This window comes from Ambystoma mexicanum, chromosome 8 (genome assembly GCF_040938575.1).
Source record: "Ambystoma mexicanum isolate Mex_15411 chromosome 8, UKY_AmexF1_1, whole genome shotgun sequence".
NCBI lineage: Eukaryota > Metazoa > Chordata > Amphibia > Caudata > Ambystomatidae > Ambystoma > Ambystoma mexicanum.
The window spans coordinates 1,368,072,623-1,368,097,810 of NC_090929.1; the positions used below are offsets into that span (position 1 = coordinate 1,368,072,623).

Here is a 25,188-nt window from a genome sequence, read left to right on the forward strand (position 1 = left end):
ATTCCAGAGAAAGGCCGTCACCATTGACCTAAGATTATTAAAGAAGGGTCGTCCCGGCCATATCGGGATGTTCACGAATAGATATAATAGTTGTAATGATATCGGCAGGCGGTCCCATAGCAGTAGTTTAGTATTCAAGGCTTGTAGTGTGTTATTGTAATTATCTGTGTACAGCGTGTGTTTTTCTCGTGAAACAAGTATCCCCAGATATTGAATGTTCTTTTCCAACCACTTTAGACCACAGAGAACCGGGGCATCTGGTTGCCGATGTGAGAGGGAAAATTTCTGATTTGGCTTTATTTATGGAGTGTGCAGTGAATTCCTGGATCTCTGCCATAATAGATGCTATGTTGTTTTCTGGTTCATGGACATATAAAAGCGTGTCGTCCGCACATAGGGAGATTAGTTGAGTAGCGCCCTTCAGATTAATACCCCTGTTTGAGTGTCTAAGCCTGATTGCAATCGCCATTGGTTCTATTGTCAAGGCAAACAGTATGGGTGAGAATGGGCAACCCTGCCTGGTGCCCCTCCCCAATAGGAACAGATCAGATATGGATTGATTGGTCAACACTCGAGCCCCAGGTTCCATGTACAGTAGTTCCACATAGCTAATGAAATTAGGGCCAACACCAAATGCCTCCAATACCGCTAGCAAGTAAGCCCATGACACAGAATCAAAGGCCTTGTCAGCATCTAATGATATGGCAATTGCGTTCCTACCCGGGTCTATTTGGACCATGCTAACAAAAAGTCTGCGAAGATTAAGGGCCGTGGATCTAGCGGGGATAAACCCATTCTGGTCAGGGTGAACAAGTGTAGGGACTGCCGGCAAAAGCCTATTGGCCAACACTTTGGCAAATATCTTAGCTTCCGTGTTAATAAGAGAAAGTGGCCTGTAGGACGACATGTCCTGGGGTGGGTGGCGCGGTTTAGGGAGTACAGTTATCAAAGACTCTCTCATTGACGGGGGCAGTATTTTACACTGGAGGGCTTCCTCCCAAACCTGTAACAAAAGTGAAACGAGTTCCCCGCAGAACTCCTTATAGAATTCTGCACCTAAGCCGTGTGACCCTGGGGTTTTATTGGATGCCAAGTCCTTAATTGCTTCAGCAATTTCCTTAGCAGTGACAGGCTGGTCCATTGCCAGGCGGGTCTCCTCAGAGAGTTTCGGCATTGTCAGCATCTCTAGGTATGCCTTAATTTCAGTGATTGACTTAGTGTCCCTGTTACTATATAGCTGTTGGTAGAATTTAGCAAACTCATCATTGATCTCTCGCTCACTCAGCAGAATCTCACCACTCGGTGTTTGTATGCTCGTAATTCGGTTGGGATGCCTGTCTTGTTTCAGTAAGATGGACCGTGTCCTGCCCGCCTTGTTGCCCTCGACATATCTACGGGCGCAGACTGGGGCCACCATATACTGAATTTCTCTAGCAGCTAGCCTGCCAAATTCTTGGAGATGTAACTGTATCCCAGCTAGTGTGGCCTTATCCTGTGTACGAGTATAAGCCTCCTCCAGCTTCCCTAATTCATTTTCAGTTCAGGTTAGTTCAGCTCTGACCCCCTTCAGAAGACCCACAGATTTGGATTGCAGAGTCCCCCTAGCCCAGACCTTAAAGGATTCCCAGACCGTGGAACATCTATCAACTGAGCCCATGTGATTGTTAAGGAACCCTGCAATTTCAATGTGTAGTCCTTCCACCACTCCAGAATCGCCCAGCAACCCCCCAGGCCTTATCCATCTTCTGAGCAGTCTGGGGCAGTTATGAAATGCAGCATCAATTATTACCGGGGAGTGGTCAGACAGTGTGCGGGACAGTATTTCACATGACTTCATTGCAGTAATCATGGCGGGGGATACAAACCAATAATCTATTCTGGATTGTGAACCGAGGAATAATATGTGTATCCCTTTCCATTCGGGTGCAGCACCCGCCAGGCGTCCTCGAGGGAGAGCTGAGGTAGGATGTGTTTCAAGGTAAGAACAGCGCTGCTTGGTGCCCTAATGATCGTACTGGATCTGTCTAGTCTAGTATCCATAGCAACGTTGAAATCCCCACCCCACAGTATATTAGGATCATCAATGGCAGCAATTAGTTGGTAAACATTTGTATAAAAGGCTGTTCAATGTTCGACCCATACGTGTTGACCAGCAGCATCTGTTGTCCTGCAATCGAACCCCACACCAGAACATATCTACCAAGGGGGTCAGTTTTGTGGCCTTCGGCCGGAATCCTAAACTTGGGTGTATAAGCGTGACGACCCCCCTGGACTGAGACGAATAATTTGTGTAAAACCTTGACTTGCCCCAACTAGGCAATATGCATTCATTACTAGCGTCCAAAGCATGTGTTTCCTGTAGCATAACAATTTGAGCAACATGTCTGACAATGTAATTTCCCACCTTTTCAACCGATTGTTCAACCCCCTTACATTCCACGACAGCAGTCTCACCCTCAATGCGTGATCAAAGTCTTACATAGAAATGTTCGAATATCATCACCAACCTCTTCGATGCATCTTTCATATACCATAGATTGTGTCAGAATCTCTTAGACCACTTGTTTAACCAGTAACCAATAACCAATTACCCCCATATCTACCTCAGGGCTAAGTGCCATAAGGTGGGGACCCTTTCCCATTTCAAACCATAAGTTGTTATAACAACAACAACCCATTCCATACCCCTTAACCAGCCCACCTCCCTCACCGTCACCTCCAGCTTGACGATGTCTGCCCCTCAACTTGTGGAGTATTCCAGGGGTAGTCGTGTTGCCTCACATGACCGCCACACCCGGTTCCTAGCAACCACCAATTCACAAATAATGGCTGTCTGTAGTATCAGCCTTCCACGGACCATAAGGCAAGGCCCTCAATCACTTCAAACAATTCTGCAAGGAACGTATATCTTAGTCTGCCGCACAGGGTCTGTTTGGCACCGGTCGGTCCCCTCTAGGAGGAAGGGGTATAGAGTACTCAATATAAGATAATGCTTCAGTCGTATTTTCCAAAAAGTGCACCCTCCCTGCATGTTGAATCCTCATTTTGGCCGGGAACATCAAGGCATACGTGATCTGTCGTGCTTTAAGGAGTTTCTTAACCGGTTCGTAAGAACGTCTACTTGCCTGGACAGAGGCGGTGAAATCCGGATATATGTGTATTCGATTACCCTCATAGTGTAGTGTTCCAGCCTCCCTTGCCAAACCAAGGATTTTGTCTCTGTCCCTATAGTTCAGGAAGCGAACAATTATCGTACGTGGTGGGGCTCCTGCGTTGGGTACCGGTGCTAGGGTGCAGTGCGCTCTTTCTACCAGGAAATGTTTTGTGAGCGATTCCGGTCCAAATAAGGATCTGAACAGTTCTTCCACATGTTTCTCCATTTGGCCCCTGCCAAAGGACTCCGCCATCCGACCACGCGGACGTTGTTTCTTCTCGATCTGGATTCGAGGTCCTCACACTTGCTCTGTAGTTTGCTCATCGTGTCCTTTATGTAGGAGATGTCTCGACTGTGGTGGGCAATAGCATCCTCGTTCACGCTTATCCTGTTCTCAGTCTCTGTGACATGTGCACTTTCTTTGTCTATTCTGGCCCTCATGGTGCCGATGGTGGCCACTATTTCATCCAGCTTGGTGTTTACTGCCAGGAACCCATTTTGGACTAGTGCGGCCAGTTTATCTTCTCGGTCCGTCCCTTCCAGTTCGCAAGGCATATTTGCCTCCAGATGTGTGTCCACCATCACGGTATGATTTGACATGTTGGTAAACGTGTCCATTGGGCCCTTCTTACCACCGGGAGTTTTGGGTGCCATGTTTGTTTTGTTTGGTTCCCTCATGCTGCTGCTGAACTGCGTTTGTGTATTGAGTATGTTTCAGAAACTCCGTATGGTCGTGGCCTCAAAAGGTGGCTAGGGGCCCAGGTAATCCGCAGACCCAAAGTAGCAGGTCCCCAGTGCCGATCCCTAATACACAAATGGACTGTGCCCTCCCACGTGCACGGTGTCAAGCGAGCCCCACAGCACTCCCAGGCGCCCCGTCTAGTTTTGAAGCGTCACCAGATTTATCCGAGTATGCAGGGCGCCTATAGAGAGGCCGCGTGGCAGCCCCACAGTCAACACAGAGTATAATCCGTCGGGCTATTGGATGTGTCTCACTTGATCACACAAAATGTTTTGCATGCGTGGTAGAAGACGTGCGCAATACACGGGGAATCAATCCCACACAGCCATCACAATGTACAAAGCATCCGATATTTGTTGTAAACCATCCGAACACCTCTAGAATGACCACGTAGCCTGTAGATTAAATTGCGGTTCGGAGTCCATGTGCATCTGAGTGTAGCATCCGCTGGAGCATCCAGCGCATAGAAGCGCTTCAGACAATAGGGCGCGGCAAGGCACCGTCAGGAGCCGACTCGGCAGCTGATCAAATACACCGCTCCCCCTGCCCCCGCGTTTTATGGCCGCTTACTTGAGTCTTTGGCTATGTCTCTTCAGGTCCATGAGCGGGCGGGAGATCCGCAACTCCGCGCTCGGGGGGAGGAGGGCGGCGAGTATTCAGCAGGTCGGCGCCGAGGGGCTCGGACAGAGCCAAGGCACCCGATGAAGGCACCAGGCACCTCCACGCACCACTGCACGAAGAGCGCAGGCCGCGCAGCAGGGCAAGGCACGAACCGCCAGCACAGACCCCGCCCAACCGCGACCGCAGATACCAGCATCCACGGCTCTTGGGTGAATACTCCTGGTGCCGTGTGTCGGCCCGACTCAGCAGCACGTGTCAGCAAATCTTTACATGGCTAGATCTCTGCAGTCCGATGCAGCCGCAGGTTCAGATTTCCTCTGGTTGTGGACGGACCAACAGGCAGCCACTCCCGCAGGTTTGTAGTCTTCCAGACGGCCTGAGAACGGATCTTTTAGCACAGGATATTGTGGTGGTGCAGGAGCGCCCGGACTAGGCAGCCATTTTCCTCGTGCGCAACAGCGCCCCCCCAAAATACCCAGAAGTTTCTAAGCGCGGACCCAGGGATCGAACCTGTGTTGCTTCGTGTCATCTTGCTTCCAAGGCAAACACGTTGCCGCTGAGCTATCCTCTCGGGACAATGCAATTCAAGGTAAGCAGACCCTGTTGGTAATACCCTACATTTCAGGAATACTCTAGTTATACCAACACTGTTACAAGTATACACCTTGCAACACATGTAACTTATTCTTCTTTCTGAATTAATACAGTTACACTCCGACTACCTTTCAGAACACAGTTCAAAGGCACATAAAGTACTCATAAAGTACTCATACTTTTCAGAGGGGCAGTCAGCTACTCTTGGATAAGTAAGAATTTAGGAAACACATTTAGAATGGCACAAAGCTATTCAAGGTGAGTAAAACCTTATTGGCCATAAGCTAACACTATTCCAATTACAGCAAAATTCAGTTATACCAATTATACTTTTCAAAAGAGTGGAACACAATTCTAAAGTAAGTAAAGAACTTTGCATACTTTTCAAAGTGCATAATGCAACTCTAGGATAAGTGAGAACTCTGTACGACTATGTTCGAATGGCTCAAAGCAGTTCAGGGTAAGCAGAACCCAATGTTAAACTTTTAGAATGGTAGCAGCTATTCAAGGTGAGTAAACCCTATTGGCAGGCTTTTACACTTATTCATTTTCAGGAACAATAAAGAAATACCAACTCAATTACTTTCTAGAAGAGTGGCACACAATTCAAAGGTAAGTAAATAACTTCTTATATTTTTCAGAGGAACAACAAGCAACTCAAAGGCAACTAATAACTTTAGGACACTTTGTAACCAATTCTGTTTCAGGAATCAAAGTTACGCACTAACAGCTTTACAAGTAAGTACTTTATATTTTCTAGTCAGAGACCATATACTTAAGAGTCCTTCCCCATTAAGTACGATTTTAACCTTAATGCTAAATATACCTCACTTGTTAGAACCCCAGAACGTTTTGCTTTACTGGTGGATTATTTTTCCCTATACCTCAGTGAGTAGGAACATTTTTCCACACTCTCAGATCCTTAAAATTACTCTTTTTACGGGAGTCATTTGTAAGATGCTTCATAGTGTCCCCTTAATGACACCCTCTTTCACAACATTTGGTGTATACCTTTTTATTGTTACAGGGTTGCCCTTTGTGGTCCCCTTTTACTTTCCCTGGCTAACCTTCTGAGAACTACAGTTCCCAAGGGTAGAAAGGATGGATCTAACCCTTCTACGTTTTGTTAGGTGAAAACAAGCACACCCCACCTTCTGTGGAGTGCTGGGGAGATACAGTGTATCCCCTTTCTCACTAGCGCTGTAACAATTTTACTAATTCAGTGCACCTTCACCTCAGGCTGTTTCCACAGCTGTAATAAAGGCACCTACGGGTGCTCATTTCTTTTTTTGGCATTTTAGTGTTCTTTATCCTTTATTGTTCCTTTCCTTGATCTCCAGGGTGAGAACATCTTTTGTGGCAATTTTATCTTTGGTGGAAGAGCTCGGTCAAGCCCGCCCAGGCTCCAAAGTGACTGTGAAGGCACGAAGCAAGGGAGGAGTCCAAAACTCTGCAGCCCTTTGTTCTCCAGCCTGACTGCGAGAATCCAGTTCAAACTGGGAGACTGACTGTCCTGAAAGGACTGTCAAACCACCCCCGCCTCACCCAAGTTTGAATGTTGCACATCTATTTGATTGGCTGAGTCCCTGCATAAAAGTCTGATCCTGGAAGCTGAAGAGGTGGTCTACTACTGGACCTGAATCTGAAGAGAAAGATGAAGATGAATAAAGCGTGGCTGAGACTATTTCCAGCGACCAGAGAATCAGCTGTGTAACTGGAGCCTGCTATTACCCGTCCTTCTAAGCTACCTGGGGACTCCGAAGATGACCCTGACCCAGAGCCTAGTGAGATCCACTAGACTCAGGAAGAACTGCATTTTGAGCCATCCCATGTAATGCTGCGACTTTGCGAGGCTGAAAAACCCCAGCACACTGGGAACTCGGGCCATAATGTGGCGCATGGTGTTCCAAATTCTGAATCAAGCTGAAACTTTGGTGGCATTCAACTGGACCTCCAGAGATGTGAATCTAGTCTAAGAATTCCCCTCACCATAGTGCTGGACCATACAAGTGACGAGAATTCGATCTGCGATATTCAGTTTTATTCTGGCTCCTGAAAAGAGTGCCAAAATCCACAGAGCCACATCCAGCCATGATGAAACTCTTGCCTGGAGCCTTCCCCGTAGATACCTGCTGCAGAAGCCCTCCAATGTCCTGTCTTCAGTCTTCATGACAAGGAATTCAGTGACTGGGTTTTTGGCTGGAGATCCTGAAGTCGCCCCTGTTGCAACCTCTTCTCCTGTGCCGAGTAAACCATGCAAATAAAATTTGCCTGGAGCCTTCACTGTGATCGCTGCTGCAAAAAGCCCTTCCAGTGTCCAGTCTTCATGACAAGGAATTCAGCAACTGGGTTTTTGGCTGCAGATCCTGAAGTCTTTCTGCTGCAACTCTTCTTCTATATTAGCCAGTGCCACATTTAGATAGAATTGTGAATATTAGCTTGCGCACCATCTAGACAGGATTGTGCATATTAGCCAGTGCCACATTTAGATAGAATTGTAATATTAGCCTAATGAACAGTGTTAACTGAACTGAAGCTGCCAACAGCACATCACTGCTCTCTTGCACTTTTCCCGCTCAGTCCTACTAACTCACCCCACCCCCTTTCCTTTTCATAGCTGCCAGGGGATCACTCTGGTAGTGATAGTATGCGGTACAAATGTCCTTTACCATTAACATTCTGTGCTGAGGTACTGTGTTGGCTGGGGTATTTACTTACCTTAAGCCTTTATGATTTCTGTAAAGCTTTGACTCGAGCTTGGGTTGTCCTGCTTCTGGAGGGTCCTCAGGATCTTCCTGGAGATTCGATCCGGCTTAAAGACATTGCACTCGACTACGGATATCTCGACCCCATGCACTCTGTTCCAGCAGCAGCTAAGAAGGAAAGCCAGTTGAGGAAGGTCCTCCGACAAAGTTCGTCTGTGCGTTAGTTGGTCCCACTAACCCAAGGGAAGAAGTCCTTTCCGGGGCTTCGCTTGTCGATAAGGAAAAGGAGCTTCAGCACTACAGCAGGGCTTCACCGGGCAGTTCAACTGTCCGGGAGGATGCATATAGCTTCACTTCACGATTCCTTTGTCAGAGGTTTCTTCCAGTGGTCGACTCAATCTTCAGTCCAAGAAGCCTCGTCTTTTATGCAGGTTTCTCCCATTCATGCACAGGCTAGCTATCACTCACACAGCAGGGTGGCTGTCCTGCAATGACAGCCAGCCAATCAGGACTGGGTGCATTCAGGTAACCAAGGAGACTAAGGACAGGGAAGTTTCGGCAAATCAAAAAAAAGGGTTAAACCTGGTTTGGCGTGCAAGGTAAAACCAAAGAAAGACCACACAAACAATAAATGTAGAAAAAAGAAGACCGGGCCATTTTGACAAACAGTCACACATGGGTGCTATACTGTAGCTGAGGATTCAGCCTGCGGTAGAAAAGCACAATGGTAGGAAAATTAAATCACTGCCACCAGCCATTTAAAGTAGTGAGGGTAACATCCAAAATGTTGCATGACTAAGTAGGAAAAGGGGTTACTAAGTAACCCCACAGCACTCCACATAAGATGGTGTGTGCTGGACCTACATAGGAAAAAGGTATATAAAAACAATTTCACTAGAACTGTAGTTCACCCAAATAAAGGTATTTAAACCTTAAGAGAAATCTAAAGGATTTCTCTGTGACACTGCACTGAAGGTGCTGTTTGTCACCATAGAAGGTGTATATGCCTATGGAGTTTGTCAGAATCCAAAAGCAAAGAAAACACAAGAGTTTAAATCAGATTAAATACATGAGCGAGTGAGACTCCCCAAAAATCTACAGTGAATACAAAATGCGGCTGTAAGACTACTCCTCAAACTCATTAAGTGAGAACACTTTATACTGGCACTGAGAACATTATACTGGCTAACAGTCAAAAAAATAATTCACTTCAAAACCCTCTGCATAACCCACAGAGCAATATGTGCCCAAGGAGGAGCACAATTCATGCAGGAAACAAATCTCCATCTATACATCAAATCAAGCATAGATCCAGCAGTGACAGTCGCATCAAAACAAAGCAATATTTTAAACTCAAATTTGTTGGATAAACATTGTCTAGCATTTCAGCGAAACTCAGGAGCTCACTCCACATGGAAATACAAACACCACCTACATTTCAGAAAACGACAAAAATCCAAACTAGCCGAATGTGGACTTGCACAATGAAGGGAAAGCATACCAACGATCACACAAATTGAGCACAAACAAATCAAAGTAAACCATAAGAACGCACAGACCTATCTCTCATCAATAATATCAACAATACTAAAACTTTCAGTTTTCTTACAAACTCAGTCTCAACCACCAATTAAAACACACACATACCTTTACCAACACAGGATCTTGAAATCACACAGCAAACTGCAGACTCCTCCAACTCCTGACTCAACACTAAACCTCCACAGAAAACTACACCACAGACTCCCAAAACAATCCGTTACAGACTTGCACATCAAGAACACCACAAAACCCGTGCCAACTAGAAGCAAACCTAACACACAGTAACTGTTTTTCCCCCAAACTGAAGACACCAACAGCACAGCAAACGCTTGTGTGGTGTCCCACTAACACTCCATAACCCCCCCTTTCTTTTCAGATCTGCCTAAGCCCCTGGACACAATGACAATGGCAGCAGTGTACGTTATACATCTCAATGACATGACATACTAATGGGAAATTAATAACTCTGAGAAATTGTATAGTTCGGGCATTGATGAGCTTTAAACGCACTCAAGAAGCTCATGCAGGTTCTTCACTTAACTGAGGCAAATCAGTAACATTTGGTGTCATCAGCTGTAAAGGCAATAGCTAGCAAATAAACCATTTTACTTGGTCTTTAAGCTAATGAGTGTACTGTCAGAACATTAAAAACCCAATATTAATATAGAGCAATCCCATGAAAGACAAAGGGGTTGTAATGTGCACAACGGAGAACCTATCAAAATTCATCAGGTGAAAGATTTGAGTACATTATCGCAGAAGCCAAAACATTAATGTTTTAACGGTTAGACTCGGACTAAAACAAGCAAAAGGAAACCAAGAAATGCATTAAAAGTCAGGGAATACAGTGATGCTATATCCTTTTTTCTCCATCTTAAGATGCTGCTACACTTTGCGAAGTGTACAATGAAAATGCAAACTAACTCTACCGTTGTGCAATGTATATAAGTTGGGTTATTCAACAAATATATGTATAGCCATGGATGTGAAACTTCACTTTCAGATTAATTTGTTACGTGGGTATTGTAGTAAGATATTGCTAAAGACCACGAGCACAGTTTGCCTCGTAGGACTTACCATTCTGTGTGAGCTTAGTTGAACAAACCAGAGTGGATATCTGGAAAGAGTCTTTGCTGATGGTGCAGCTGCCAAGATTATGCATGCTCTTTCCAGTGGCAGCATGCCCTTTCTCTTCCAATTCTATCTTCGTTGATGGCAGACTTAAGTATGTTGATGCATCTTCAAGCTTCTTTGCCTCTGCCTGAAAGTTGTGATATGTTGAACATGATTGAGAAATATGGATTGTAAATATATACTCTTATGTGCAATGCTTCACGAAACGGGTTTTGACATGGTCTTGACATTCAAACATTCTCTTATCAGCTAAGCACTTATTGCATATGTTTATAATGTTTACTATTTTAGAGTAATGAATTGCATCAAAGATTATGGGCTCTCTCATCGCAATAGTACATATAAACTAATATTAATTTATGGTAAACGTTAAACTCCATTTATACTGAGCCAAATTACCAATGTATTTTTCTGTGGGTGCCAGGTTTATCTACAACTTGACACTTGGTCCCCCTACCCAAGTATCCAAATGTTGGTCTGCGGAGCTGGAAAGTAAGAGGATGGAAAAGAGCAAAAAGGTGGTACAGGCACCAGGGAGTGAGTGAAGCGCAATGGGCATGGGGTGGTGGCAGAGGGTGTTTTGTGATAGCATGGGTGCACGTCAGACCCGTTATGTGAACCATAGTTCTACAATGCAGAAATAGGAGTAGGTCCACAATGTTTGCGATAATTGGATTGTGTTTCCAGGCAGATTTGGATAATAGAATATTGGTAAAGTGTAGTGCTTGGATGCATGAGGGGCTTGAGAATGTTCTTGTACAATCCCGGACATACCTTTAAGTTTAACCACACGTGAGATCCAGAGTATTACCTCTGGCAGTGCCAAGCATTATGGCCAAGAGTGCCCTAATCAAATTTACTGTATATAAAAGGTGACTGCTGTCTGATAAAGGGTAGGAATTGATGATATATTAACAGCCTGGCACCTTGAAAAAGTGATGCTATTGTTAGGCAGTTTTTCATGATTATGTCCTGCTAGAATGTATTTAATTCCCAAGATTACATACATCCTAGTCTGTGACAATGCTTTAGAAAGCCCATCTTGGATGAACAGGTTTAGCCTGAACTACCCAAAGGTTTGGTAGCAATGGCTGAGCAGCCAGGCTTAGCCTAGGAGGGATGAGGGCTGTAGTGAGGCACACACTACTCAGAGCATCACTTAGTTCAAGGAAACACACACTAGAAGTTATATAAATATAATAATGTATTGTATATACACTAAAGCTTATTACATTTAAGTAGGTATGTACTATCACCAGTAGTTTTAACACATAATACTTGCAATATCCAAAGGATAGAAAATACTTTAGAACAATGGTAAGATAAAACAAAAGTAGCAGAAAATTCTGAAACAAGTATACAAAATTTAGACTATCTTGTATACCTTTAGTTAACCATTGCTTAACCAATCTTAAGAAGTTCAACCCTAACCTAAGTCTCAAAGAGTCAAAGGGGTCGTTGAAGGTCCAGTGACCCAGGGGTGAGAAAAGGCAGGTAGGGCAGAATCTCTGAAGTCTTCTTAAAGTTCTACAGGTGAGTGTCAGTCAGGTCACTTTGGGTAAAGAGCACAGAGGGTCATCTACCACAATGTAGCTCAATGTAGGCCTGAGAGAGGATGCACGTTACAGCTTAACTGCAACCCTCCGAAGCACAGGAACAAAGCAGGCCACAGGAAAGTGTTAAGGGCTGAACAGTACCTTGTAAGCGAAGAAGCTGGTACAGCACAACGGTTCCAAAGGAGAGGTGACAGAAGACCCCGGTTCAGGATTGTTGGCCTTGGCAACTGAAGTAAAGAACTGACAATGGATCTGGTGTTTGCAATCGAGCAGTTGAGCACTGAGCAGAAGATCTTCAGAGCATTGGCTTGTTGGTGCCTTTTTCACGGCTCGGTTAAAGGACGGTTGTTGTGCAGTAGACTTTGCTCCAGTTCTCAGTCCTCATCTTGGCTGAGAGGCATTTCAGGAGCAGGATCCAGTATCTTGAGTTCCAGAAGGATGCCTGCAAAGTTTCAGATGGAACCATGATTCGGAAGACGTCGCACCGCAAAGTGACAAAGGAAATTGAGCATTGGTGAATTGCGGGCCGTGGAGGTTGCAGCTCTTCCAGGGAAGGTGCAAAATACAGTTCATCTTGGGATTGGTTAGGCTTACTTTGGGGTCGAAACAGCAGCGGTTACTCAGACGGATTTGGCGATTGCTGGTAATGGCTGCAGATGTTGTACTCCTTCAGATCTTCAGTTGCAGAGGTCAACTGAGTTTCTGATCAAGGATCCTCATATTTGATGCAGGGAAACTGGCTGAAACCACCAATCACCAGACATGCATGCATTCAAAATTGGAGGTTGGCTATCCAATAAGGACAGCCAGCCTCGCAGCACAAACTGGTTCCAGGCAAGGACCAAGACCAGAGGAGTTTTGACCACTTCCCCCACTTCCTGTCCTTTCAGGAACTAGAGAGCTTTGGTGGGATTTCCAAGGAATCCTGCAAAAGACAATAGACCCACCAAGACCTCCCCCACCCAGGCAGGTAGAAGAAGGCTCAAGTAAGAACAAGTCTTCAAGAACAGGGCTTAAAGAAGTACAGCCGCTGTTTTAAGCAAATAGTGACCCACTCCATCCCCCGTCACCTACAGCGGCTGCAAAGGCAGGCTGTGACAAAAGTCCACACAAGGTTGTCCAATAAGGTACACTGCCACCATCCTGTCATATGAACTTGTAACAGTAACTAAAAGTTACTGGAAAAGCAAGAAAAGGGAGGCGATGTTTCCTCTCACCACTCCACTTAAGTTGGGGTGGGCTGATATCACAAAATAAAAATGCAGGGGTGTCCCCCTGATCTGGTAACATGTGTTCACACTAGTAAAAAGTAAAACTCAAGGAGCTCCCAGCAACAATGCTCAGAAACTGCTGTGCGCTGCAATAATAAAAAGTAGATGCCACAAAATATGGAGGGAAGCTTAACTCCTGTAAGGGTGCAGACAGATGAGACTGACACACAGGCGGCATAGTGGTTGCTATAGACTTTTATCGTTTAAGACAATAAAGAGAAAACCTAAATTTCCCTAACTCTAAAAGGGGTTTCCCTGCATCAACTAAAAGAATAATGCTTCTCTAAGAATGTCTGTATAAATCATTAGTCCACCGTCCTGTGTCAAAAGCCTACTTCTGTCCCTTACTTAATCCTAAACTAAAGATAAAGTCTTCTTGGTCCAGAAGAATGACTCCATTCTTCTTGGCCTGGTTGTAGATGTTTGGTTCCAGGTATTGGCTTCTTCCTAGGGGAATGGCTCCCTTCCCCAGATCAAAACACAAAAAGGCAACGTTCAAACAGTTCTCCAGGGCAGATATACTTAATAGTTCAACACAACCAGGGGGAATAACTCCCATCCCTTGGTATTGGTTACCAGGAGAATGGCTACCTCCTCCTAGTATCTTGGTATCAGAATTCATGCAACTTTCGTTGCTAGGAGAATTACTTCCTTCTCATAGTATCTTGACAGTTCAACGCAGCCCGGGAGGTGGCTCCCTTACCCTGGTCTTGGTTACTAAGAGAATGACTCCCTTCTCCTGGTGTCTTTTCACTTGTCAGTACACTTCCAGATCACAGCAGGAGGAATGGATCCCTTCCACTGGTCGGTCCCTCACTTGGGTTTCCCCTGGTCTATGTCTCATGTAGCTTCAAATACACCGTTCTCAAATGTTAGAAGGGTCCCTGACCATGGCTTCTCCTCTTTGTTTGGGCACACTCGGTATCTCTCCTTACCAAGTATTGTGATGAGGAAAATGACTCTTGCTATTTTCTGGTTTTGGGTCCCAGAACCTGGTCTCTCTCTCTCTTCAGTTTGGCCCACTTGGTTCACTCTCCTGCCAGGTATGACCATAAGGAAGATATCTTGCAAGAGCACCACTCAAATAAAGTGTTTTAAAACAGTGACTTGGAAAAAACAGCCAAATTCAGTTGATTGTGTCCAGAAGGGCATTTGTACACATGCTCTTATCACGCAGAACCAAATTATTCTTACTAGTGGAGATTTTTTTAATGCATTTCAGGTTATAAGACTGATGCTTTACATGTTTTAAAACAGTTAGTGTGGTCACCTGCAAATAAATACACCATTATATTACAAACCCACCTAGGACTTGATTTCACATCTAAAAATGTGAGTCGCCACCCACCCACCATTTCCAACCAGGCGACAACTATGCAGCATTCAAGGCTATTGCCTTTACTCAAGTTAAACATGTTTTTTGTTAATGTTTGTTCTGGAAAGCAGATTTCAGCATTTCTCAATATCTGTATTGTTGTGCCTATCCCAAGGCAGCCATGTCACTGTGCTTTTCTGCAGTGTCTGGCCAACTAACAAATCCTTCCGCAAAAGCCATTTATCTGATAACACATTGCACTATGTGACGTTTCTAACAGCACACACACAGCTAAGCGACAATGTGCATTGCACAAACATGTGATCGGTACCTTGTAGACTATGAGGTCGTGCTCGCCATCCCTCAAGGTTGTTCCATCATACCTCATCAGCTTCACGAAGGCTAAAGCAAATATTTTCTCAGACTTATCTTTTGCTGTTTAGAAGAAGAAAAAAACACAGACCTGTTTATTAGTTGCTTTTTTACTTGCAAGGCCTTTTGGGCGCCAACTTAAAAAACATCTGCTATAAGCAAATTGAGCAGAAATGGGTTTAGGGATAGTAAGATCCAGGCACCTGCGGTCTTCATATAAATAATAGCCATGTGTCAAGAAGCTACCTATTATGAAAGTACTTAAAGCAATAAAAATGAAAGGGAGAACGCTAAATTAGCATACAAAATATTACTAAATTGCTATTTTGTTCAGCAACTGCACTGCATGTATTTACATGCAGTAGAGATGTAATTAGGGGATACAGCACTCGTATCAGTAAACATGACTGCAATTTTCTGCACATGGCTGTAATTGATGCTGTTAAATTATTCCTACTTAAAATTACCACTGTTTCAATCTGACTAACATTGAAATGATAAACTTATTCAAAAATAGCCACAATTCACCAAGGATCTGATGAGGTTATAAAAATAACCATCTAAGCAAAGCTCTAATCGCGACTATGACATCTGGTGTATTTACTAATCAAAACATGAAGCTAGTAAACTGAAATCTCATCTTCTCTATCAATTAGCCCCCCTCACTCTCTCCGGTAGCTTCAACCAGACCAGGACAAAAGAAAAAACATGCTTTTCTGAGAAATGATTGATGTCAAACTGAGGGAATAGCGTACATTCATTTTAGGGACAGAAAAAAGGCCCAACATTGACCGATAGCCATGAAAAGGCCATCTTCAGAAGCAAAATATATTTCACCCGGATATCATGCAGTTCTGGACTGGTCTACAAGGACCTTATGGAGTTTCCTGGTTGGGCCTCTGAACCATGCGTCCCTTTTGTATTGGTACTCTGTTTATCTGATGTTCTTACCATTTCTCCCATGCACCCAACCCCTTCCTTCGATCTTCCTCATACCTTGAAAGCTTCCATTGTGTGTTCCATACTCTTGACAAATGTTATAAAAAAATCACTATATGGACCCGTTTTTTCCAATTTTCTTGGGGACAAACCACCCAAACGCTAATAAGAGGTTTGGGTTTCCTTGCACGGGTAATATAGGGCCACCTTTGGCTCCCAGTGCATATCTGACATTGTCAATTTCATTTGTATGTATACAGACACAAATAGGATATTTCCACATTATAACGAAACACATCATCTTAACTGAAAAACTCGATCGAAACACCATTATAACACTTTACGAAAAATCTACTCACAATCCTGTGACGATCTGTGTCGAAATGTAAACCTTAAGTGGCTACGGTTTACATCTTCTATTGGAATGGCGACCTTAAGAAATTCAAAAGGAATCCAAATTAAACACACCATGCTTACATTAAACATGCAATACATTTGTTGGATTTTTTTTCTTCAGAAAAAGTTGCATTTTTTGTAGTACATTCTTAAAGTTCTGTTTTCTTAAATTGTTGCTCCAACACTCCACATACATAAAAGACCACAAATCTCCAGAGATTTTATTATTTGCATTCATTTGTTTATAGGGTTGGCGCTCCAATCAGAATTGCTCTACAGAGAGGAAAAGAGCAGTAGAGCCATGCCCGCAACATGGGCGGAAGGGGGATGCACCTCCACCTGCGAGTAATTGGAGCTTTAGTCTGATCATAAAGATCTCGACTGACCAAACTGTTTAGATGTCATTTGGGAGGGCATTGGAGTGATGGAGGGCCAGTATGGAAAACGTGGTTAGAAGTCAGAGGTAGTGGATGAAGTGGGTGGGCAAGTTTGAGAATACGAGAGCCTGAGCAGGAGTGTGGAGGGGACTGCATTTAACTGTGGATGCAAGGATTAAATTGAAAACCCTCTGCATTGTCCACAAGGCTTTCTAGGGCCTGGGTCCAATATACCTTCAGCTATCCTTCCGCAAATACCTCCCCTCTCGAGCTCTTCGCTCCTCTACCTCCAACTCACTCAGGGTCAGTCGTTTTTCTAAGAAACGAGCTGGGGGTAGATCTCTGTCTTCGGCTGGGGCCTCCCTCTGGAACAGCCTCCCTGCCACTGTAAAACTTGAGGAGAACCATCTCAGGTTCCGGAAGCACCTCAAAACCTGCTGATCTGTTCTCTCTTGGCACCGTGCACCTGGCCACCCTCTGTCTTTTGGGGCCAGGTACCTGCTCATCCTGTCACCCTCCCGCACTGCCTCCGGGCCACCCCTTGCACTGGGGTCTGTATCTGTACCCATACAGCCCCCTTTTTCTTCCTGCCCTTATCAGACCTACCCTGTCTGCTGCCTTAAACCTAGCACTTGCAAATTGCTGGCTGCATTACCACTGTTTGTTGCCTTTATTATTTATTTATTGTTCTTTATCTGTTTCTCCTCTGCTTCACACTTTCCACTTCTCCCCCCTTCCATGACTTTTCCCCTCCCCCCCTCTCCCATACACTTGCGCGTTCTCAATGTCACTGGGCCTGGTAAGATCGCTGTTTTGTTCTCCCCTGTTCCCCTCCCTTGCCTTGTCGCGCTCTGAAACACTTGTGTACGAGCGCGATAGAAATAAAATATCAATCAATCAAAAAACTATGGCGGGCTGGGCAGTGGAAAGATTTAAAGAGCGGTGTGACGAGTCGAAGAGTCTCGTCCCTTTGACCACCAGAAGAAATATCGCCCCCATAACCAAACCAAGGCAGTTCTTAAAATGGTCTACAACTTCACATGTTCCTAGTCCTCACATGGTACATAAACCCATGTATCTCTGCAAGATAACTCCTGTAAAATATATGAAGAGTACTGAGACAAGGAAGAACGACAAGTGCATTACTGAGAAGAGGAGGCCCTGCATTGATGCAAAAGAGCAACACAAACAACGTTCTAGATGTTATCCAATCTCTGAAGATATTCAACTAATAAACACGGAAAAGGGACAAAGCAAGAGGGAGATTGACAGTCGTGGCAGTGGTTGCAGTCCGCAGTAGAGAAGCAGTAGAAACAGACTAGACACCAGAGAGCGCAAAGCGAGAAGCCCCAGATCGATCCACAAATACAGAGGTTGGCGGAAGACTGGTGCGGGAGCCAAAGAGACAGCTACAATGAGGGCTTCACTTAATGGTGCCGGCACTGACATTCTAAAACACATCAATGCCAAACTGGTAATATAGCCATGTGGGAGACAGACTACAGCTGGTGGAAGGACAGCTCTATAAAGGGGAGCCGACCCAGACACAAAGGGGCACAGTAAAAGCCAGCAGAGAGCGTTCTCACTACATGGAGCAGATGCCGCTTTACTGAGGAGCTGCAGACATCGCCACAGTTGCAGAGACCCACTTATTCCCCAGAGCAAGTCAGCCGCCAGACTGGAGACTGGTGGAAGGAGACAGAGGATTTCTCCGACAGTGCAGTCCAGGGGAGACCATCAAGACTAAGACAATGGGTTGAATTTCCTACTAAACAAGCAGGCATATTTTAGATTGGCTCATTTCTCAAAACCTGGTAGTCTCTCAACTATATGGTGTCCCTTGTGCATGGTCTGCTCATGCTTTGATTCAGGCCACTGTCACCTTACCTACTCCTCCATCAAAACCATGTTCATTGCCTCCTATTCGCAAATTGACACGCAATCTAAGAAATATCACTGTGGCTAATTTCTCTGCTCCATCTTCCTCGCGAATACAGCATCTTGCTAGTTTCTCTGACTCGTCTTCTCTTGTTGAACATCTATCCGCCTCTATAAATGAAACTATTTCTGACCTAGCTCCCCTGAGAGTGAAAACAATCAAACCTAAAACGCATCAGAATACCTGATTCTCAGAGGAGATCATCTCTGCCAGGCAAGCCAAAAGAGCCTGGTGCAAAAAACCCAATGAAACTAGCCTCACTGCTTACAAACAATCAGTTCAGAAATGTAAGGCCTTGATCATTTCCTCCAAATGCACCTTTAAGAGAATCATAAATGTCGGTGAACTTTCAAAATCTTGGCTGAATTCCAGGACTCTCCTCACACTAATGGCAATCCTGTCAAAGACTCTGCCGGATGTCAAGAGATTCATAATGGTTTCATAACCAAAATTGCCTCGCACGAAGAAACCATCAGGAACATTCAAACTTCCTCCCTTGAATCTTAAGCTTCAGTAACCCCCTCCCCCCCCGGGTTCAATGGTAGAACCGATAATATCCCATGCTTTTCTTTTTGCCACTTCTCTGAAGAGCAAGTGCGTAAGAACAATCTAGACTTAAATTCCACCTCTTATCCCGGGGGTGATAGTCCCACTGATATTTTCAAGGATTGTCTCGACCTCCTGATGTCCTGGTTGATGAAACTCATCAACCTGTCATTTGATGAGGGCATTGTTCCATTCTCCCTCAAGGTTTATTGGGTTACACCCTTGCTCAAGAAGGGCAACTCGGATCCATTGGTTACCGATAACTACAGACCCATCACGAATGTGCGTTTTATCCTACAAATTTGGGATAAACTGGATATCTTCAATTTCAAAAACACTGAGGAACATACAATCTTGGGCCTGTGACTGTTTGGCTACAGAGCACAGCACGGGACAAAAACCGCCATGCTTGACCTTAAATCTAAACTGGCTAGCATGGTGGACAAAGGTCATCCTGCCCTTCTGATGCTTTTGGACTACTCTGCAGCCATCAGCCTAGTAGACCATAATCTACAAATGACTAGGCTCAGGGATGTCGCCCACTGTTCCATGTTAGCATCCAGATGGATATCCTTCATGGGACCCTGGACTGTCCAGGTATTCGCTGGTGGTGATTACTCTGCACCTGTCATCCAAATATGCGGTGTCCCCTAGGGTTCCCGTCTGTCTCTGATCTGATTTAATATATACATCCGACCCCTGCTGGACTTGTTAGACGGCCTGGGTGTCCGGTATACCAGCTACGCCAATGACACACACGTTTTTCTTCAGCTCAGTGGTCATTATCAGCAGGACCTATGTGCTATAACTAACATCTACAACGCCATCCAAGCTTGAGAATGCGCTCGTAAGTTTTCTTTCCCAAGCTTTTTATTTGTGTCATAATGCAGCGTTCTGCTCGTTTATGTTCCGCAACCCTTACCTGGTAACTGGAAAGGCATCCCCTCTCCGTTCCTGTTACTGAAATGAGGTATGCGGGCGTCCCGTGTATTCCTTTGCTGTCCGTGTGTTTATCTAATTCCCGATAGGTGTTACGGCTTCCAGGGATAGTTCCATTTGTCTGCACTTCATTTATTGATGGACACGAGTCTCTGCCCCATCATGTTTCCTTCGGTCTGTCTTCAATTTGTTCCCCTCTAGCCCGGTTGTTACACATACATATGGTACAAAGAAACACTGAAACACTATGTATTGTACAAATAAATAACATGATATGAATAAACACAATCATAAATACCAACTCAATACCTATGGTATGCAAACCTAGGTATAACCTTACAAAGAGGAGCAAGAAGCAAGCCAAGGTGAGTCAAACCTAAGGTTATACATTCAGGATAGTAATATATATTATTCTTGGGGAATAATACCAGGTTAGATATACTTTTAGAATACCATAAATAATTGAAGGGTTGTAGACCTGGTCATTCATGCAGTGATACTCGGGTATAGAAATCACATAATAAACCAACTCAGTTACAAGTATACACCTTGCAACATTACTTTTTAGAACTCAGTTCAGAGCTTGTAAAACAACTCCTATATTTTCTGGAGGGGCCTTAAACTACTCGATGATAAGCATGAACACTCACTATTTTAGAATGCACTAAGCAAATCAGGGAAAGCAAAACCATATTACACTTTAAGAAAGACACAAAGGGGGTAATTCATAAAATTCAGCTCACAAGTGGCACATGCGGCTGGCACACAGTGTGCGCACGCAACTTTCTGCGCCAGCCGCGTGCGCTAAAATCCATTTCCGCGCGCACAGCGTATTCATGGATTTTATCATCCAAAACCAGCTGTGGCGCAGCGATGCTGCAGCAGCGCCAGTTATGCCCCCAACCCCTCCCCGTGCGCCATGTACAGCGCACAAATCCTGTACATGGCGCACAGGCTCACAACCACGAAAACGCCTGTAAATCTCGGCGCGCACCACTCCGAATACACGTACCCCACTGCGCGGGTAGTCTCACACGCGATTGGCCCTGTGCGAGCGGTGTACAAGTATTACTGGGGTTTGCGGGAAGTTTCACACGTGGCAGGTCCTGTGCGTGCGGGCTACGTGGGTTACTGGGGTTCACGGTAAGTTTCACATGCAGCAGGCCCTGTGCGTGTGGGCTACGTGGATTACTGCGTTGCGCGGGAAGTTTCACACGCGATTGGCCCTGTGCGAGCGGGGTACGTGGATTTGGGAGGTGCGCCGGAAGTTTCACACGCGATTGGCCCTGTGCAAGCGGGGTACGTGTATTACTGGGGTTCGCAGGAAGTTTCACACACGATTTTGCTGTGCAAGCGGGGTACGTGTATTACTGGGGTTTGCAGGAAGTGTCACATGCGATTGGCCCTGTGCGAGCGGGGTACGTGTATCCAGTGTGGTGTGCAGGGAGTCCTACACGTGAATTGGTGGTGTGGGTCCTCCCAGGTGTCCCCTCTACCCCCTCCATGGCCCCTGCAGGCAGCCCACACCACAGGGGTCTACCCTGCACCCCTGGTCATGTCCCGCAGGCAGCCCATCCACCATGGGCATGCCCCCCAGCCAAGCCACATGTCACGTTGCAATATGATCACCAACTCATGTCCCCCAGCACCGCCACCCGCCAGCAGTGAGGGGCACCTGCCAGCAGGCCCCCACTCATTCCCCCCCCCAACATGTCAACATGCCCACAATCATGGCCCTCATGGCCACCAAAATACAACAGCACGCCACCCCTGCCCAAATAACCAACCAAGCATAACATACACCCCACATTGAAATGCCCATTACATGAAACAACCCCAATGGCATGTATGTACATCAACACATGTTCGTCACACACACAATGGGTGCCAGTGAATGTGAAAACCTACATCGTAACATGCATGAAACCAATGAGAGAATACCACACATTGAAGTACGGGAACAAATGTATTGAACAAAAAATGTGGTGAAAGAAAATCAAACACCAAACAGTGGACATAAGGAAAACAATGCAAAATGTCACAATGATAATAAAAGGAAATCAGAATCCAAAATATATTAAATCAAAAATGTCTCCAAAGACTCATTCCAACAAAGCAAATCCAAACAGAAATGAAAAAGTAAAATCCATTGCTCCATGGAAAAATCAAAAAAGAAAATGCCAACAAATCCACACTGCAACTATTTACAAGGATGAAATCCTGGGTCCATGAGCCCAACTGTCTAAATGAAACCTACAAAAATACACTAACTAATGAAAAACTATATACAAAAATGTGGGGTATTGTCCAAGCGCCCCAAAAAAAAATTAAAACCAAAATGAAACCTAACACTAACTATTTACAATGGCAGCGGGCTAGTCCGACGGCTCACTTTTGGATGTCCCGGGCCAGGGCATCATCGAACTCCCGCTCAATGTCCTGAAGGCGGTCCTCTTCCATGGCCCGAGGGTTCGCAAGGACGAGGACATGTTGGCCTCCAACTCCCTGTGAATTGCCTCGAGGCACTCGGCCCACCTCAGTGCCCTCCGCATGGAGTTCTCCGCCCTGACCATTGTGAGCTGTGCCTCTTCCGCCCGCGGCCACTCCGCATCTATGGCGTGGCCCAACCGCTGCCACACGGAAGACACTTGCAATCCTGGGTCCTCCTGCCCTCTGGCCGATGTCTGCCCCTCCGATGTTGAAGTCCCCGAGCCATCATTGCTACCACCATGTTGCTGCTGTGCCTGCGCCCTGGCTCTTGCTGCCTGCACGTCCTCCTCCAGCTGGGGTGCAGTTGTCGTGGTGGCCACCCCTGCTAGACATCTGACTCCCGACTGTGGCAGGGATGCGTCTTCCACCAGCCTGGCCGCTGGGTCAGAGGCAGCTCCACAGGGTACCCAGGTGATACATGGGTGGGAAGATGGCATGGAGGACGACTGGCGCTTAGGGGGTTCAGGTGAGGAGGGGGTCGCAAGAAGGACCAGCACACGGAGGAATCCAGCACTGGTGACGTCCCAGTAGGTCAAAGCGGTCAAAGAGGCATCCGAGATGACGTGCAGTGTCTTCACGAAAACACCGCAGGTCACCTCACATGCCCTGTTGACGCAACACTATCCCAGCCAGGACAGGCTCAACACGGTCCCGGATAGCCATGTCCGCAGGGAGAGGAAGGCCAGTTGTGTGCCCATCCCCTCCCTGAAAACAGGTCTGGACGTAGGCATCCCTGTTTGTGCCAGATGATGCAGTCACAGGATCAGGGACAGGATTACACACAGGCACCTCCGCGGCGGCCTGTACTGCCTCCTGTCCCTGCCCCTGCACTGCACCACTGGCACCAGTGGAATCCCCACCTCCAGACCCCGTGTGTGTCCCTTCCACAGCCTCCTCGTCCTCTAAACCCCCCACCAACCTGGAGGACTCCATGCCATCTTCCTCCGTCAGACCCTGTGGGGTCTCAGCTTTTCCTTCTGTGGTCTGGGACGCGGCACCAGACTCTTCACTCCCCGAAGAGATGACAATCTGGGAGGGGAGCCGGGCCTTGTGTCTCCAGCTGGTGGTACGATCCCTGCTGCTTCGCTCCACAGCACCCTCTCCACCCTATTCATCAGTTGACGCTGAAGACTAGGAGAGATAGAACACAGACATCAGGGCACTGTACAATGGACTGATGCAAACATGACAGCTGTGCATGAGTGGCAGTGTCAAACTTCAGACAGGGCATCACACTCCCTAACACACATGTCATTTCTACTCACACACATGAGCAATTCCACAGCAATATTGCACCATGCAGCACCATCCATACACACACAACAGCATCAGCATCCGAAGGTGAGCCTGACATCACATGAAACACAGGGAGTACACAACAAATGCACACACACCAACACACTCAGATGCATGTGTGAATGTCCACCAACTGTCAGAGTGATGAGATCACCATCCATGTCACATCTGGCATTCAGCCTTCTACATGTCAGTGCCACATGCATCCATGTTACATCACAGTTGCACACTTATCAAATACACACACATGCACACAGTGCAGATACATGCAGCTGGAACCAACATCCATGTGTGACACCACAACCATGCCAACGTACATACACAGTAATTCAAACATGTGTGCTCCCACATCTGCTTTTGGCCTGCATGCTTATCCACACATACACCATCCATATGTCTCACACGAGAGGACTCGCATGTGTCAGCCTCACGCCCCTGTACATACACATCCATACATGGCCCTACAGAAACACATGTGTAACCTGCACACTGCTGGCACACCACGACACGCACAACATCCAACCAGTATGCATGTACACTTACCGCTCGACTCCAGATGGGTCTGCCTTTCAAGGACCTGGACGTGGAGAGCTGGGCTTATGCATTCCAGGACCCTCATTTGGTGGTCAGACAGGTGGCCCTGGCGCCCCTTGGCATCCGCTGCCTTCAAGAGGTGCCGGGCCTTGTCGAGGGTCCTGGACCTGAAGTCCTCCCAGCGCTTCTTGACATGTTTGATGTCACGGACTGCCACCCCCTCCTCGTTGATGGCAGTCATGATGTCCATCCAGATCCTGGTCTGTCCTTCATAGTCGGCACTCAAACTTCCAAAGAGGGCATCATACTGCCCCAGGAGTTGCTCCACCAGGACACCAACTTCCCTGGCACTGAAGCTGGTGGCCCTCTGCCTCTCTGACTGGGGGTTTCCAGTGGTGCCAGATGGTGTTGTGCCCGACATGGCAACCCCAGAGGCAGGTGTGGGTGGACACCTGGGTCCTGGGGCTGGGCTGTGGAGCGATGGTAACCCAGTCGGGAGTCTTCAGTTCCAGCAGGGGTGGTCACAGCAACTTCACCCCTGGCTGACGTGCAGGCACCAAATAGTAGGGCATGTGGGCAGCAGGCAGGCAGCAGCAGATGGCAGGTGGGAGCATGCTCGGGGCTCTGGAGGGCAGTAATTCGGCCTACTGGGTAGGAGCGTGGTCTTCCGTGTGTTGTTGCGTGGCCAGCTTGATACGGAGTCATTTGGCATGTGAAAATCTTGCA

At 46.3% G+C, this 25,188-nt stretch overlaps 1 protein-coding gene across 2 annotated transcripts in view; it reads right to left on the reverse strand.

The window, feature by feature from the left end:
- Window positions 1–25,188, reverse strand: part of DOCK1 (dedicator of cytokinesis 1) — a 2,312,292-nt gene that overhangs the window by 1,917,964 nt on the left and 369,140 nt on the right. For both annotated transcript variants that reach the window (XM_069611483.1, XM_069611484.1), the window contains exons 16-18: window positions 16,305–16,377; window positions 14,966–15,069; window positions 10,436–10,619 (exon numbers count right to left, since the gene is read on the reverse strand). In XM_069611483.1, coding sequence (XP_069467584.1) covers window positions 10,436–10,619; window positions 14,966–15,069; window positions 16,305–16,377 — 361 coding nt within the window. The remainder of the gene's footprint in view (window positions 1–10,435; window positions 10,620–14,965; window positions 15,070–16,304; window positions 16,378–25,188) is intronic.